The following is an 18,946-nucleotide window of genomic DNA, read 5'->3' on the forward strand; positions in this document are numbered from 1 at the left end:
TTATGGCAAGATATATAATGGCTCTGTATCAGTTGTTGCAATGTCATGCAGGACAATTCCCAAATCCTGAGAATGCCCCCATATTACACTTGTTTTCCCTTCTCCCTCCCCTCAGAACCTCCAGTGGCCACTGCCCCCACATCAATGATGTAAGTTCTTCCATTGCTAGAATTAAAATAAGTCTATAGTAGAATACCATTAAGTCTACTTTATTTCATAGTTCATTCCCCCATTCTGAGGATTCTGGGATGGTGATGCCCGTTCCATCTCTAATTGATAGAGGACTTCAATCCCGTAGAGCAGATAGATGGGACTGTCTTGCTTGCGGTTGCAGACTTTCTCTGTTCCTTGGGATGGTTGTTGTCAATCATCATTTCCTTGTTAGTTGTCCTAGGTAAGCCCAATGAACTGGAGAGGAGGTGTTGCAACTCTTTTGAGATTCAGAGCCCAGTTAGCACATGGACAGTCCAAAGATTTAAGTCGATTGGACATACGTATATCAACTCTGGTACTAATTATAAGTTCAAATAGAAGGGGCGGAGGAGCCATGTGTAGGGAAACCACAACTGAGCCCAACTCTATCACACTGGGGAGCAAAAATTCCAAAGTAGGACCCACTGGCAGGGCAGCAAACTCTTGAGCTGTCTGCCCTGCCTATAGTATCTGGGTGTCTCCAGAGCCCTCAGGAACTCCACTATTTGAGGTAGTATTTACTTTGGCAGTAAATGAGAGCCTGCTGAGATGTGCATAAGTGTAACCTCTGGAATGACCTCCCAACTCACTTTGAAGTCCTTTAGCCATATAAACTCATTTGTCTTTACCTTTTTGTCCTTGGTCAGGGCCTTTTTCCAGTTGCCTTACTGGAAACTTACAGTGGCCTTTCCAGTTGATGTTTGGTAGTAATCCCTCAGTTCCAGGGAGGCTCATCCCTGCGAGTCATGTCCCATGCTAGGGGGAAGGTAATGTATTTATATGCTGAGTTCAGCTTAAAGAGAGGCCACATTTGAGCAACAGGGAGGCTCTCATGTGGTAACTCTTAGGACCTTAAGACTAGGCTAAGTTTCAAGTTCAGAAGTAAAGGTTGATAAGTATAGTCATCAAAATCAAGGGCCCCTCAGTGGACCATCTTCCTTCACTACTCACTGTTCCTGTACTTGGGGGATTCTTGCTGTTCCATTAGAAAATGTGGCAGAGCTCCCCAGAACGGGAATTAATATTCCTTCGGTTATTGTGTGAATCTCCGCCTACTGTGACAATGCCCCATGAACATTTGAAACATTTATATCCCTTTTATGTATGCCCCAGGTGAACCTCCTCCCATGTATCCTCCATCACTGATACCCTGCACCAGTGATTCTCCCTTGTCATAGTTGTAACCCTTCTATGATCCGAAACTTCTTCAAAAATGAAGCCAACTAAATAACCAAATACAATTAATAAGAAAAGTAAATAATGATAGTTTTAAAAATAAGCAATAAAATAAAAATTTTTTTTTTAAAAAAAGCTATGTGATACTAGCAAATCTTTGAATGTTCTCAGCTTCAATGTTCTCATTTGTAAGATGTATTTTTTTTCTAATCATACCTGTCTCACAGTATTGTTTTCAAGATTAATAAAGGACAGTATGGTCAGTAAACTGTGAACCATTAAAAAAAAAGGAAAATTTTTCTTGCAAACAAAACTAAGTGGAATTCAGTGGCAGTAGATCTGTGCTTAAGCAATGTTAAAGGAAGTTATTCAGATATAGGAGACATACAAACAAAAACTTAGATCTACACTAGAAATAAGGAAGGCTGAAATGGTAAAAATGAAATTAAATATGAGTCATTCTTGCATTAATGACTCCAAATGACAACTCACTGTCTAATGTAAAAGTCACTAAATAAAGCTAAAAGTATGTACTTTTTTTCCATGTTTCTCTCCTTATTATGTTTCTTTTACATCCTTGATCATATTTAAAATATTTATAAAGTCATTGCTGATTCTGTCATCTTCATCATTCATGGGTCTGGTTTTATTCACTGATTCTTTTTTTTCCCTGCTTCTCTGAATGACTAGTAGTTTTTTTATCAGGTACCAAATAATGTGAATTTTATATTGTTGAATACTTGGATTTTGTTCTGTTCCTATAATGGTGCCACTTTTGTATTGCTCCCTGGTCTCTACTATATCTGTAACTTGTATACATTTCTTAACATTTTTTCTTATTGCATATATTATTAATAATTTGTTTAAATGTGTCTTTCCTAGTTGAGGGTGGAGAATGTTTTTTATTCATTTTGTATTCTGTTTTAGACCTATGCCTGGCATATTTGACATTGAAGATAAAAAGGAGATTAGATTTATCTTTCTAGAATGCATTTCTTATTATGGTACTCCTCCACCGAAGCCTTCCAGTGATTCCTTTTGCCCTCAGGTTAAAGCCCAAACTTTTGGCCTCTGCTTACCTCTGTCTCTTGTTACCTTCCTTAGAACTTTTGTTCTTTACTTATCCCCATCATGACCCTGCAAAAAAAGAAAAGAAACATAAACATAATGTGCCTTCTTCTAGCCACACACAGTGATTTTCTCTTCCTCTAAGGTACCATATTTCTCTTGTCTCTAGATATTTCTGTTGCCTCTGTGTGTAACACAGTTATTGGCTAACTTCTGTTCATCTTACTATCATAGCCTAAATGTCACTTTTTATGGGATACTTTTCTGACTCCCAAGGCCCTTCTATAGGATCCCAGGAGAATATTCATCACATGTTACTGTTATTATTTACTTTGATTTCCCAGTAAGCTTAAGGAGGCCAGTGACTATGCTAATAGTTTACTTCAGTATACTGGTGATAGGAAGTTTACATTCCATACAGTCCTTAATATGCGGGAAAATTATAAGCTTTAGAATATGAAATGATCTCTGCATTGTGGTATTTTCTGAGACTTTTCAGGGCTTTTTTTTTTTTTTTAAACTGTGTATTTTTTAAATATGAACCATTCAACTTTATAGGAAAAACAGAAAAAATAGTTTTTAAAGTTTGTATTGTCTCCCATTAAAGCATGTTGTCCCTGACTGCTGTGTCCAGCTTACAGTCTGTAGAGGCAGGAGGAAATAAATGTGTGTGTTTTTTTTAAAAAGGTACTGGGGATCAAACCTGGGACCTCATATATGGGACGCAGGCGTTCCATCACTTGATCTATACCCGCTTCCATGATTTTTTTTTTTTTTTAGGTACTGGGGTAGGGATTGAACCCGGGACCTTGTATGTGAGATGCCAGCGCTCAACCACTGAGCCTTTGGCTCCCCTGAGTTGGTTTTCTTGTTTGTTGCTTATTGTTTGTTTCATTTTGTTTTTTGTTTATAGGAGGCACTGGGGACCAAACCTGGGACCTCCCATGTGGCAAGCAGGCACTCAACTGCTTGAGCCACATCTGTTCCCTGTTTTTTTTAAAATCAAGATTTGGAGAGGAATATGCATGTAAATTTCTCACTGTTTAAAAAATAACCATTTTCCTTTTTTAAACATGTAGGTATAAAAATTTAAAATTACTTTTTCAATTTGTACAATTCAGTATTCCTCAGTATGTCTATCAATAAATTTTTCCAAAGATTTTTCTAATCTCAATTCTTAGTTTATATATTTTTTATTTAACATTACTTCTTAAATTTCCATGTATCTGCATAATCACATTAATTTTTTCCAAACTTATTATATTATTAGTTTCTTGATATCCATGTCAAGATAGACATTACCAACTTTCCCATTTGTTTACTGTTATAATATTGCCTAATAATCATTGTACCAAAAGTTGATATTCTGTTTTGTTCTTCATATTTTTTAACTGCCATAGTTAGTTTAACAAATTTCTTATTTTATTTTATTTTTTTAAATTTATTTTTATTTCTCTCCCCTTCCCCTCCCCACCCCCCCCACCCCAGTTGTCTGTTCTCTGTGTCTATTCACTGTGTGTTCTTCTGTGTCCGCTTCTATTTTTGTCAGCAGCACCAGGAATCTGTGTTTCTTTTTGTTGCGTCATCTTGCTGTGTCAGCTCTTTGTGTGTGTGGTGCCACTTCTGGGCAGGCTGAACTTTCTTTCGCACTGGGCAATTCTCCTTATGGGACACACTCCTTGCGCGGGGCTCCCCTACGCCAGGGACACCCCTGCGTGGCAGGGCACTCCTTGCACACATCAGCACTGCATGTGGCCCAGCTCCCCACGGGTCAAGGAGGCTTCCATCCTTATCAGCGGCACCAGGAATCTGTGTTTCTTTTTGTTGCGTCATCTTGTTGTGTCAGCTCTCTGTGTGTGTGGTGCCATTCTTGGGCAGGCTGCACTTTCTTTTGTGCTGGGCGGCTCTCCTTACAGGGCTCACTCCTTGCGCGTGGGGCTCCCCTATGTGGGGGACACCCCTGCGTGGCAGGGCACTTCTGGCGTGCATCAGCACTGCACATGGGACAGTTCCACACAGGTCAAGGAGGCCTGGGGTTTGAACCGTGGACCTCTCATGTGGTAGGCAGATGCCCTATCCATTGGGCAAGTCCGCTTCCCTGGACATGTCTTCTAAATGGAATCATACACTATGTGACCTTTTGTGTTTGGCTTCTTTCACTTAGCATATTTTCAAGGTCATCCATGTCATATTATGTATCAGTACTTCATTCCTTTTAATGGATGAATCATATTCCATTGTATGGATAAACCACAGTTTGTTTATCCATTCATCAACTAATGGGCACTTGAGTTGTTTCTACTTTTTGCTATGAGTAATGCTGCTATAAACATTCATGTATAGTTTTTTGGTTTTTTTTTGGTGAACATTTTAAATTTTCTAGGAGATATATATATATATAGGAGTAGAATTGCTGGGTCATGTGGTGACTGTTTAACTTTGTGAGGAACTGCCAACTGGTTGTTAGGTTTTAACTTCAGTATTATTCTTGATAATTTTTACTTGGATAATCTGGTAGGAGACTAAAAAAAGTGTCCTTTGACTTCTTTATTGAATGTCTTTAGGAAAAAATGTATACGGTTTTTCTAACTTAAATATATTTCTGCTTAAGGATGAGTTAGCTCTCCTATTTTATAGAAATTCTTAAATTTTCTCATTAGTAAATTGAATGCTAGTTCAACAGTGGTCCACTGGACCATAGGAATAGTAAATTTTCATGGATTAAAGTATTCTCATTGTTAAATTGTTTCCTTTACAGGGTTTTGACTCTGGGAGGAGGGCTGCCTTATTTGGAGCACCTTAATCTCTCTGGTTGTCTTACTGTAACTGGTGCAGGCCTGCAAGATCTGGTTTCAGCATGTCCATCTCTAAATGATGAATACTTTTACTACTGTGACAACATTAACGGTAATGCCTTTTAACAACGAGTTAATTTTGAAGGAATTGATTTAAAAAATTTTAAAAACAGTTCTAATAATTTCTAGGATTTCTGTTAGTTTTCTAGGTTTGTAAATTAAAATCTCTTAATTCAAGATTTAGTCCTTCGCATTTAATAAAATTTTAAAAATCACATATGATGGTTCCATCAATTAGCTTCTCTAAAGGTAAGTTTTTCTTGTGGGTAGATATCTGTTTTGCTAGAATTTTGAAGTATATAATAATTTATTTAAGAATAGCAGGTTGTTGTAGAAACACTGAAATTCTTACTAAGTTTTGGGAAACTCCTCTAGGGTGATTTAGCACCCAGTAACAATTCAGAGTCATAGATTTTCTAGATATACTGATACCTTAAATCTCCACTTACCTTGAAGGACGATGGAGTCATTGTACTTGCAGGACAACTTTATATATATAAGAAAAGGTCTTTGGTAATATTAACTCATCAGGGATTCTGGGTCTAGTTCCAAATAACTCGTTGAAGATTGAGTATAGTCATGGAGGGGGGGAATACTGTGGAAGAGACTGAGATGTTCTTAGTCAAAACTAAAATTCCTAGAGCAGTTCTGAAGTTGATTCCCGAGCCTACTTTTAAAAATCATCAGATAAGTATTTATTGTTTTTGTTTTTTAAGCCTTATAGTTGGACCTATTGAATATGCTTTTCCAAGTATATTCAATGCCCTGTTAGGCATTTAATAGTTATTGGTAAAGACTGATGTTCCAGAAGTATACAAAGCTCTGTCCCTCAGTTATTAGTAAGCAAATCTATCTCCTTTTGAGAAGCTGATTCATCTTGAGATGACAAGAATACCTTCTGAGTTTTTCTCAGGAAGAACACTTGGGAGGAGCCAGGAAGGCTTAAGGAGTAGACTCTCTTTTAATGACATACCAAGAGGCAGAGAAGTTAGTAAATGTGCTGTTTGTTGGATGTTACATTTTCCTTAAAGTGTATATGAAAGGATTGATGTTAGCAACTCTTATTTCTGGAATCATGTCAGTGTTGTGATGGCTTCCATGTTCATGAAATAGCAGCACTAAGTTGGAGCATTTCTTTACACATTGTTGTCTCTAGTCTGTAATGGGGAATGATGAAAATGAACATAACTAAAATGATGCCGCCTGCTAAGCCTAGAAAAACAGTGTGATTGCTACAATGAAGCACTTCTTTTGTGGATGTAGTATGTTTGAGTAGGAAGTTTTGTTTTTTGTTTTAAATTTAAAGTTGTTTTAGGTTCAGTGTTGTAGTTCTTAAGGCTTATAGAACATATGAAAAGTAATCAGCAAAACTTATTTTTTGTAAGAAAAGTATCTTATTTCTGTGTTCCACTTTAATTGTTTACATTGATTTCAGCATATGTTATGGTTATGGGAATAAATCTCAAAACCTAATTTGGTAAATTTATTTTTGGATATATAGATGGTGTAGTGTTGGGGTATATTGGGTTTCAGTTTATTTTTATGACCTGCTTTCTTGTTTTGTGTGTGCTTTTTTTAACTTCCTGAGTTAATTTAGATGCTGGGATGAAGAAAAATACTTAAATACTTACAATCTTTTGTACTTTGTTAGTATGTTAGCATTCCTTTTATTTTGACTGATTTTGAAAATATAAATATTATAGCGGTTGAAAAGAGCCTGCCACATTCCTTTTGTTGAATGTAAGATTTTTCTTTTGGTAGATGATTGGTAATTTTCTATAATTGAATTTTGAATTTTAATGTCGGTACTGACTTTGAAAGATTTGAAGGGAAATTGGCAACGTTTTTATAGAATCCAATATTTAATCTCCTTTTACAGCTTTTTAAGGCTTGATTTTGAGAAAATGGAAAGCCTTTAAAGTTTACAGGTTTACTTGTTATATTAACTTGTGTTCCAGAGTTCCAGCCATTTGCCCTTACAGCAATGCCCTATATAATCTGTTCCTTTAGAGGATTTATTGACAGCCTAGAAAGCGTTAGAATCAAGTTCCAGTGTATCAAGTTTTGCAAGATGACACTATTCATCTAGTTTCTTTTGGTACAACTCAATTTGTGTGGTAATATTTAGTGAATGCTTAGGAATCCCTTTATTATTTTCATTATTTCTGAAAGTAGTATATTTTATATATTATCTTTTAGTAATGAGGGAGCATACTTAAGTGCTAAATTATATTTTAAAAATTCTAGAGTGAAGATGTATCTGCTTACAAGAAAGTCTGCATAGTTAGCTACCAGGTTATTACCTAAAAGAAATAAATACTGATAGTCATTATTAAGTTTATTAAATAAGTGGTTATTATTAAATAAGTGGTTAAGTAAAGCAGAATGATCTGTTTTTTTAAGCCCTAACAGATTTTGGAGAAGAAAAGTTAGTGAATCATATACTCAACAAATAACTACTGTGAACAAGACACTGTAATAAAAACTGATTAAAGTGCAAGTTTTGATTCTTCATGACATTTAGATTTGTTATTTGATTGATAAACTTAAGATGTGAACATAAAGGAAGACTTCTTAGCTGTAACATTTAGTCATTTAAGAAGTGTTAAATGGAATTGCATAGTTTTAAAAGTCTGAAGAACATTTGAACAATGATAGCAAATAAACTTTATACTGATTTGCGTTTCATTATATGTGTAATTTATGAATTAAGATAGATTAGCTCATAGTTCTGGAGGTGACACAATCTCAGATGCTTTGCTCTCTTATGTTTCTAATTTAAGTAAAAGAGGATTTAAAGGTAAGTGAAGGTAAGTGCAGATATACAGTATAAGTATTACACTTAATTATACAGGAAAAACAAGTCATTCAATAATAAAAATAGGGGGAAATAGCAATAACTAATTTTATAGTTCTTTCTATCCAGTATTTAAAAAGTGCTTTCTTTAAAAATATATTCTTTATCATCATTTGAAGATTTTCTTTAACAATTCTGGAAATTTTATTTTTCCATTTCCTTATTTATATTAATTATAATATTAGCCATATTATTTAATATAATTTAGCTCTGGTTTATTATAACAAATTGGGTTTGCTATCCTATATTGAGATAGAAATGTGCTGGTGATAAGTCAAATATTTAAAGGAACTACTTTTGAATTGCTAGTGTCTATTGAAGCACAGCTGTCTACTCAAGATTCTTGGTAGCACAACTTGCCTTGTAGTCCTGTTTCTTTCTAATGTTACATCACTTTTATTTCTGTTGGCTGTTTATTCACTTTTCCAAGCAGTCCTCTGTGATAGTTAAGAGTCTTACTGATCACATTGCTTACAATTTCCAAATGTTGGAAATTGCTATTCTCTCCTGTTTCCTTAGATGTGAAATGAAGGTAAAAACAGCTGTTGTCTTCACTGATGCTTTGCCCTGGCCCTTAATAGATTATAATCCCTTGATGGTTACTATCACATTCATAGATTATTAGGATCAGAAATCTGCTCTGTCATTGACTTCATGATGGGACTGTGGTTTTGAGGCAGTTAGGATTACAGGTAGAAGCACCATAGGCTTCTCTAGGCAGATCCTAGTTTGAAATTTGAAAACACTGATATATTACTTCCCTTTCTTTATTCTATACACCTCAATCTCATTAAACTCAGAGATATTCTAGTGTATATTTGGAGGAGGGGGTGCACATTTTATGTCAATATGAGCAATAACTTTGCCTTGTGGCAAATAAGGAGATTCTGAGAGACAACAGGATGGGGTTAGCTTTTCTACGTAATAAAAGAAAACAGGTATGTTATTCCTATGTTTTGCTTCCCCTATTATCCCTGCCACCATCCTTAAGACTTTGGGAGCAAAGAGTAACCCACGTGGCTAGGGTGGAGACTGAGTTTTGGGGGAGGATGATGAAAAGGTGTGTGCTGCTTGGATAGATCTGAATCTCTAGAATAGCTTCCTTGATCCAACTGACTCCTTTGTAGCTCTCTTTTATTTCCTTCCTTTAAAACCGTAGCACATTGATTTCACTTCCATTGCTTTCAGCCATCTTTCCCAGGTCACTGTTGAATTCAGTATAAAATTTCTTTCTTACCTTTATGTCCTTCAAATAGGACCATAGACATTTTCAAATATTTTAGGAAGTTTTAATTTGGAAAATTGTGTGAAAATCTCCATGTCTCTTTCCTTCCATTTCTCCCTTTTAAAAAAAATCTGGATTGAGTTACATACTAATAAAACAATATTCAGATAAATTTTGGCAAAAAGTACTGATTCAAGGGACTAAGTGTCAGTGCCAGGAGATGGTAGTGAGACAGGGAATTAGGTCCTGGAGAAACGTGAGTAGGCAGGCAAAGCAGTACAGGTAGGTGTCAGGGGTGAAGAAAAGTTGAGAAAGGGAGTTGGATGGTATATGTTAAAACTGAAAATATATTCAAAGGGAAAATCTGCTCAAAGATTGACAGGGAAGAGGTTCAAAACATAAGATTCCTTATCATGGCCTTACTAATAAATACCTGATAATATGTACTAAGACATTTTATTTTAACACTGTAGTGAGATAACTAACATCGTGTCTTAATTTTGAGGAAAAATAACCTTAAGAACATTGTTGCTTTATGAATTTTAAATATGTGACACATTTAATTCTCCTTTTTAAAAATGAAACAGATTTTTATTGAAAAAAATGGGCTTGTGGTAATTCATCTGTAAATTTAAAATCTAAAACTTTTTATTTTGGAAAAATTTAAACGTTATAATAAGCCCTCGTGTACTATCACCTACGTATATATCATTGCCCATTCCATGCCTGCTTCCTCATTAATTTGACACTCATTGCAGACATCATATCGATTTTTAAATTAAATGTAACTATTTGAAAGTAATTGAAATCATAAGCTATTGCAGTGCTACATATACATGCAAGAAGTGCATTGCTTTTTTTTTCTTAAAGGTATATTGTCATTTCCATAGTGACATTGTATATGAACATTATACTTTATTGATTGTATAGCCTAAGAAATTTGTCCTTTGTATTTTGTATGTGCTGTTTCAGGAACATAAGGAAAAGTTAAATCCCTGGGAATATGAGTGTTGTATGTGTTCACTTGCAAGTAATTGTTTTGTAGTGCCGGTATTAGTATCGGTTATCTTCTTTTGCAATGAATTGCTACCTTAAAAAACAAAACAAAGCAAATTCAAAGTGTTTGAATTAAAAACTAATTATCAATCTAAAGTACTGTGATTTTCAGTTATAATCATTTGGTTTATTCTACAGTAAAAATACATTTGATGTACTTTTTCATTTTGTCTTTATCCTTATATATCCCAGTTGTAAGTGGTTTGGTTGTTCTACTTAAGAGGTTAAAGAACCAATTAACTAGGGGAAATGGATGTAGCTCAGTGGTTGAGTGTCTGCTTCCCATGTATGAGGTCCTGGGTTCAATCCCCAGTACCTCCTAAAAAAAAAAAAAAAGAACTAATTAACTGTTCTTTATTTGTTCATGGTGCTCGTGCAGACATGCTGAGACTTCAGTATAGTTAAGAGAGCCTTTTCCATATTTACTTGCCTTTATTAACACTGTCATTCAGAGTACTTACTATTTAAATATATGCCATGGAACCTCTTTGATATTTTCTAATTCTCAGTTATGTTCCCTAATGGATCTTTTATCTAGTGTCTGAGTAGCATAATGTGACTGGGATAAAATGTCAGTCATTCTGTAGATGTTTTATTACACTTTTTTGTAAGTAAATCGCAATTTTTATCATGTTTTAGATGTGTTTAATTAATCATATATTTAATTATGAAAGATAATTTTGTCTAACAGTAATATATGATTTATTTTGGCTATAGATGTTAAGTAAAATATGAAAAATATGTTAACTCTTTGTATAGTTTTAAATTTTTGAATGAAATATTATAATTGCTTACTATTGGATTCTTTAGCTGACCTATTATGGATAGGTCTGTTTTGCTTTAATATTTCTAGTTAAAAATGTTTAGGGTATAACAAATCAGCTAAATTCATGTGACACTCTTGCTTCTGTGGGTTATTTTTTTTTTTAATGTTTTCAGAAATGTATCTTTTTTTAAAAATTTTATTTCTCTCCCTTCCCCCCCCCCCCCAGTTGTCTGCTGTCTGTGTCCATTCGCTGTGTGTTCTTCTGTGTCCGCTTGTATTCTTGTTAGTGGCACTAGGAATCTGTCTTTTTGTTGTGTCATCTTGCTGCGTCAGCTCTCCGTGTGTGCGGAGCCACTACTGGGCAGGCTGGACTTTCTTTAGCGTGGGGCGGCTCTCCCTATGGGGCACACTCCTTGTGTGTGGGGCTCCCCTACGCAGGAGACACCCCTGTGTGGCATGGTACTCCTTGCACACATCAGCACTGCGCATGGGCCAGCTCACCACATGGGTCAGGAGGCCCTGGGTTTGAACTGTGGACCTCCCATGTGGTAGGCAGATGCTCTATCTGTTGAGCCAAGTCCACTTCCCTTCCATTTACCTTTTGAATCATGGAGGGTATAGTAGTTGAAATTGCTGTTGGTGATTTTTGTTGTCTGAACAATTTTTTTTTTCATACATTATGAGATTTTATATTGTATAAATTTATTGCTAGTTTAAAAAACAATGTTTTTAGCTCTTGCATAGCAAGATTATTTTCATGTGGATTCTAAGAAATTCCTCCTTTCACATTTTTCTGTTTTTATACAGGTCCTCATGCTGATACCGCCAGTGGATGCCAGAATTTGCAGTGTGGTTTTCGAGCCTGCTGCCGCTCTGGTGAATGACCCTTGACTTCTGACTTTTGTCTACTTCATTTAACTGAGCAGGCTTCCTTTCATGCACTTTACTTATAGCACATTTCTTGTGTTAACCATCCTTTTTTGGGTGTGACTTGTTTTGGCCCCATTTCTTACAATTTCAGAAATCTTAATTTACCAGTAAATTGTACAGTGTTGTTTCTCTTGCAAATCATATTTTTGTTTTAGAAAGGGATTACGTTTTTTCATAAGGGTGAGAACAGTCTGTCAGATTTCTTTTCAATGAAATGATTTGAAAAGAATGTCACTAATGCTATGCCATTTAAAGTATCTTTTAGATTATTTTGGGTTTTAAAGTCAGTAGGGTTTATTGGTTTTCTCTATATATAAACACTGTACCAAGCTTTGCAGATTTTTTTCAAACATACATTTTTGAAGCTTTATTTTCAAAGATTGCACATTTTGGAAACCAGTATCTTTTCCATAATGTTTCCTTGATTTCAACAATTCTCAGAGGGCCAATACAAACATACTTACATTTAAGATTCTTTAAAATTAAAAAAAAAAAAATTTCTTGGTGTTAGCTCAGTGAGCTAGCAAAGCCCCAGTGTATTTGTATTTGCTTTCTTCAAAGATCACAGGTTCCCACTACTGTCCCTACATTGTCAAATTTGGGAGGGATTTTTAAAAGTTCCACAATCATTTGAAGAAATGTATAAATAAAATCTACTTTGAGGACTTTACCAAGTAATATCTTTTGTGTTTGATTTTGTTATCATAAATCTCAATCCAGGTTTACTTTAGTGTAAAAAATAGGACTAAATATTTTGTCTTTTGATCTCCCGTGAAATCATGACCCTCACAAATAAACAGTTTTGGACAGAAACTTAATTTTGTTAAGCTGAATTTTTTTTTTTTTTTAATGTACACCAGTCATAATTTGAATTTGTAAGCTTACCTTCATTACTTTGTGAAAAGATATGGAGACCTGCCATTCAGAGAGGCACATGTTGAGTCAATTTCATGACATGTCATATGCCATGAAGAAGAGAACAGTCAGGGACATACTATCTATTTTAAAAATATTTGCAAGGCTGTGTAAGAGGAATTAATCTTGCAGTTTTAGTCTTTGTGGGCCCAGGTATTTGTTTTATTGCAGAGGTGCTTGGAGAGAAGGGGAAGTTATAAACAATATAGAGAGAGATTTCAGTTCAGAGTAAGAGAAAACCTTATTTTAGACAGAGTTGTCTGAAGATTAAGGACGAAACAAGTGATGGGAATATGACTAGAAAGAATTCACTCATGCTTTTTAAATTCAACTAACATTTTAATTAAATACTTCAAGGGATGATCAATGCTTAAGAGAGGATACCTAAATGATTCTTTTCCTAGAACTTTCACATTGCCCAATGGGTTCTCACATCTTGAATCCATTGTTGTTAAACATGGAACCCTATGAGGTGCGTGTAGGGTAGAGCAGTTGTATAAGCAGACCACATTACCTTTTGTCTTTTGAGTTTGTGTCTCTTAAGCTCAAGTCGTTGTGTCTTTTGTGGTACTCCTCCTTTAAAACTCTGCTCTAAGTGCAAAGAACAAACCCATTTTTTTTGATTCCCTTAGAGAATTTGGAAGAAAATATGAGCTCAGTGAGAAGTATAGGGTCAAAAGTTTTGTTTTATAAGGTTGACCATTTTGTATTTAACTGTATTTTTATTTCCCTAAGTGCTTAATACCATTTAAAAAGCCAACATCAGAGAATTTTTCAACAGAATAAACTATGGAAAGTCTTCTGGCCTGGGTCTCATTCCAGCCCAGGCTTCACCGTATCTGTGTTTACAAGAAGTGCGTGGTAGAATGGCTCATCCATGATGATGACCCTGAATCATTAAGGGAAGGCAACAGTTTATTACCATTTAGTCAGAAAATAGTCTAACTTATGGGGAAAATATTTTGACTATCTCTGGAAAAGTTCAGAAATGATGTTTCGGGACTTTGCCTAAATTTTATCCTTTACAATTTTTTTTTTTTTTTAGATTTTTGAAACAATTAAAAATATTTTGGACTTATAAACAATTGTTTTTAAAATTCACTTTTCTGTAAGAGCATAGAACACAAAGTTTGGCCAAATATCAGATCTAAACAAATCCTTAGAAAGGTTTTCTGTGTTGCCTTCATTAGTGTGAATCTTTGTGAGTGCTTCACTCTCACTGTAGATGACTGTTTCGCAGTAATGAAGCTACAAAGATTTTATGTAGTACATTCATAGAAAATTTATTTTAAAAGGAAAGCTGGTAATAGAAAAAAAAATAACTGAGGAGCAGTTAGTCTGTTCAGAGACTCAGTAAATTTTATTTGTTTTGTAATTTTCTGTCATTAAAAGAGCACACAGCACATGAGGCATAGTAATCATCTCCCTTTAAAAAATATATATTTTAAAATCTATTTTTAAAAGATATATAGATTATGTAAAATGTTACATAAAAAATATAGGGGATTCCCATATGCCCCACTCCCCACACACCCCCCACTTTTCCCACGTTAACAACTTCTATCATTAGTGTGGTACATTCATTGCAATTGATGAACACATTTTGTAGCATTGCCACACAGCATGAATTATAGTTTACATTGTAGTTTATACTCTATCCCTCTCCATTCTGTAGGTTATGGCAGGGTATATAATGTCCTGTATCTGTTGTTGCAATGTCATTCAGGACAATTCCAAGTCCTGCAAATGCCCCCATATTGTACCTCTTTTTCCCCTCTCCCTGCCTTCAGCACCTTCAGTGGTTACTGTCTCCACATCAGTGATATAATTTCTTCCATTGCTAGAATCACAAGTCTATAGTAAAGTTCCAGTAAGTCCACTGTAGTCCATATTTTATTCCCCAATCGATTCTTTGATGGTGATGCCCATTCCACCTCTAAATAAGAGGGGGCTTCTATCCCATACGGCTGACGGATGGAACTCTTGCTTGCTGTTGTAGACTCTCGGTTCCTTGGTATGGTAGTTGTCTATCCTCACCTCCTTGTTAGTTGTCCTGGGTGAGTCCAAAGAACTGGAGAGTAGGTGTTGCTACTCCACTGAGGCTCAGTGCCCAACTGGCATGTGGACAGCCCTGAGATTGAGGTCTCTTGGACAAACACTATCAGCTCCAGCGCCAAGTAATCATCTCCCTTACTACTACTCTAACTGGGCCAAGTATCAGGAACTATCATTTGCATAATTAACCACAAGTGTGCTACAAAGCATTTTGTTAGTGGTGTCAACATGTGAAGAACATTGGAAATTTATAAAAAATGGGATTTCTTAAGCTTTCCAACTAAGACGTCATAGGGTGTGCTACCATTTCAACTTCTAATTAGATGTTCAATGCCTCAGTACAAAATTGGTCAATGGAAGAAAGCAAAAACTAAATTATTTTCTAGATGCTGCAGTATTTCATTTGGTAAGGTAAAAGGATAGAAGAAAAGCAGGGTTTTTATGCATTCCAACTTTTCTCTCAGGAACTCTGCACTGTGTTCTGTTTGAGGATGCTTACTTCTACAGCAATGTTCCCATTGTCCAAAAGCTTTAGTGCAGGGTCTGGACTACCAACATACTTGATTTTAGTCCTCGAAATAGTTTGGGTTTATCACTCCTGACAAAAGCTTAGACTTGAGGAAGCCTCCCCAATTTTTATCCACAGACTTCAAGAATAGCTCCTGCATTCAGCTTTTTGGTTTCAAATTGTCCTGCTTCCCGACAGTATCCTCTGCAGTCAGAATACAGCTGACGCAAATTGAACTGTCCAAGAAGATCCGAAGAACTGCAGAGCAAGTTGCTGAAGAAGTCTAACTCTGCATGCTTCAGATGAAAACTGCCCTGAATGCAGATTACGGTTGAAGTACAGCCACCAACAGTAAACTCCACCCAAATGCTGGCCCCGCAGCCATCACTACCATCTTCCATAGGTCTCAGGCTGCCCAGATGATGCCTCAGCTGGGTGTCCACTCCAGAGCCTGATTCAAAATAGACAGCTAAAGGGTACTACCTTGAAATATGTCACTGTGCAGAGATGCGTATTACTTAAAGGCATCAAACCTTAAAGGTAACCAAATATAAAGATCATTGCCAGGCCTCTTCGATAACCCAAATCAGGTACTTTCCTAAACTCCCCAAATCTGTTATATTTTCAGGCTTCTTCCTGTCATTCATGACATTCTGTGAAGCTGCCAAGAAGTACCCAATAAATTAATTTTAAGCAACTAATTTTTTCAGAGGTTTTAGATAATTGAGGTGACTCTTTTGCTTTGTCTTATGTCTGATGTTAGAAAACCATTAAATAGGACCTGGCAGTTTTTACTCAAACCACTTCAGTATGTCAGCATGTTTTCATGTTGAGTCATTGTTTTTTACTCCCTTCCCATCCCCCCATAGCATAATCTGCATTTAATTTTTATTTTATATCAGCTTTGTTTTTATATAATCTGCAATTAAGGTTTCATTATTGTTGACTTAAAGGGGTCAATATTTAATGAAAGTTGAGACACTATTTGGTTTAAATTTTTAACAGATTTTGTGATTGATTTCATGAATTATTTAAACTGTTCATTCTGGGGGGAAAAAATGCAACAGTTACATAAGGTGCCTTGTAGTGCCTCACCCATCAGGTGCTTGGTATCGGGCAGTGTTCTAAATGTTTTACATCACTAACTTGTTTAATCTTTACAACAGTGCTATGAAATGGGTAATGTGATCATCCAGATCTTATGTATGGGGAAAGAAAATAACAAATAACTTGCCCTGGTTACCCTGCTAGTTAGACGCATATCTAGGATTTCTCCAGAGTTCATGCTCTTAACCATTATCTATCTTGTCTCATTATTTCTGTAATGGTAGCTGTTATGGGTCAGTCATCAAATTCTACCTTGAAGCAGAGGTATCAAAGACATGCAAATAAATAATTGCAATATACTGTACTTTGATAGAGGGGAAGGCATAAGGGAAAGCAAAAGGTTTTTAAGTTGTTGCTTACCTCAGTCCCCTCCATCCCATCCCATCCCATCCCATCACTAAAGGAGCTTTTTAGTGGAGAAATGTCTTAACGTTTTTTTAAACTTTATATTTTAAAGAAGTTTTACATTTACATTTACAGAAAAATGCACCTAAAGTATAGGGAATTCCCTTGTAACACTCCCCCTACACACACACACATAACACAGTTACTCCTATTGACAGATTAGTGTGATATATTTGTTACAGTCGATGAGCCAGTACTGAAGCATTGCTACAAACCAGTCTATAGTTTACATTATGGTTTCCACTTGACAAATGTGTCATGTCATGTGTTCATCATTGCAGTATTATACAGAAGAATCTTACCACCTCAGATATGCCTTGTCCACCCATTCATTACACACCTCCCTTGTGAATCCCTAGCAATCAGTATCTTTACATCAATGTTACAAGTTCTTCCATCAACAAAAGATTAACATCCACAATGACAAAAAATCTACTTTGGTCGTGGCCACCTCTCCCCTCCCCCCCTCCCATGGTTGTTTATTCCCCAATCCAGAGGGACCTGGGACAACGTCCACTCCTACAGCTCCAGGCTGAGAGGGGACCCACGTACCATGGGGCAGAATGGAAGGAATTATTCTGTCTGCAGCTGCAGATGCTCCCCGTTTTTTGGGATGGGACTTATCCATCATTTGTTAGTTGTCCAGGGCAAGCCTGAAGAACTGAAGAGTGGGAGATGTCTGCTACTCTCTGGGATTAGGACTCCACAGGCATTTGAACAGTCCAAAGATTTAAGTCTCTGCGAAATATATTTACCAGGTACATTGAAAAGTGTAGGTTCATATATAAGGAGTAGAATAATCACGATTAGGGGAATTATAAACGAGTATAACTATTTGTTGCTGTGATAGTCAGGTGGGTTCAGTGATCATGGTATTGAGGGCCAGGACGTGAGACTTTTCTGAGAAGGAAGGTTTATTAAAAGCCAGCTGGGCCCGGTGGACTTCCGTCCAAAGACCAAGCTTCAGGTTCTTTTTATACAGAGGATTTAGGAGTGGAGGTTAAATGGCACTTTGGTGCAAAAAGGACATTCTTTGTTAGTTTCTTAGAGTTTAGGAGTTTGTTTGGCTATAGGTAAGCTTGGATTAGCATACCACCCACATACCAGGTAAACTTAAATTAACATATCGCCCACATTCCTTCTGGATGTAAATTCGGATACACATTCAGTCTACATCCTTCCTGAATACTCAAAGCCTATAGAGTCTGTATTACTTAATTGGCTTTCTGGAAACTAGACAAATATGGATACAGAATTAGGTAAGTTTGAATTCACGCACAGTCCATATTATTCCCCCTTTTGATGCATGCTTAGGTTGTTAAGCTTTGGCATCACTGTTGTCAGAGTCTCTCTGGACTGACTGGTATGTATATAGAGCCATGAGATGGGCAGCTGTTGGTGTTTTCACTGTACTATTTATTAGGGCATGTATCCTGCTTATGATGAAAGAGAAGAGGCAAGGGATTATGATGCATCCTACAAGGAAGGCAATTATTCCCAACAGAAGTTTGAAATTTTCTACTGGCAATTTCCAAAGGGATTACTTAAATTCCAGCCATTTGAGGTTTGTACTGGAACATGAGCAATTTTTACCATTTTGTTTGTAATTTCATTGATAACCTTTCCAGTGCTGTTTAGTTTAAGGCAGCAATTAGAGAGATTGAACTTTCCGCAAACTCCCCCTTCAGCTGCCTAGAGATAGCCTGGAGTGAGACAGTTTTAATAGATAGTATTTCTGAATTTGGTTTGCTGTTGGGCTAGTAAGATTAGCGCATGGGTGGTTTCATTAGTTATTATTTCTTCCACGGCTTTTAAGTGGGTGATTTGGTCA

At 36.1% G+C, this 18,946-nt stretch overlaps 1 protein-coding gene and 1 pseudogene across 1 annotated transcript in view; one reads left to right on the forward strand and one right to left on the reverse strand.

Annotated features, from left to right (window-relative positions):
• Nucleotides 1-12,938, forward strand: part of FBXL5 (F-box and leucine rich repeat protein 5) — a 60,119-nt gene extending 47,181 nt beyond the window's left edge. Inside the window, exons 10-11 of the mRNA XM_004455231.4 lie at nt 5,195-5,343; nt 12,003-12,938. Coding sequence (XP_004455288.1) covers nt 5,195-5,343; nt 12,003-12,079 — 226 coding nt within the window. The 3' untranslated portion in view covers nt 12,080-12,938. The remainder of the gene's footprint in view (nt 1-5,194; nt 5,344-12,002) is intronic.
• A 2,507-nt stretch (nt 12,939-15,445) lies between these two features.
• Nucleotides 15,446-15,997, reverse strand: LOC101435279 (selenoprotein F-like; annotated as a pseudogene).
• Nucleotides 15,998-18,946: the final 2,949 nt, after the last annotated feature.

Source organism: Dasypus novemcinctus, chromosome 1 (assembly GCF_030445035.2).
Source record: "Dasypus novemcinctus isolate mDasNov1 chromosome 1, mDasNov1.1.hap2, whole genome shotgun sequence".
NCBI lineage: Eukaryota > Metazoa > Chordata > Mammalia > Cingulata > Dasypodidae > Dasypus > Dasypus novemcinctus.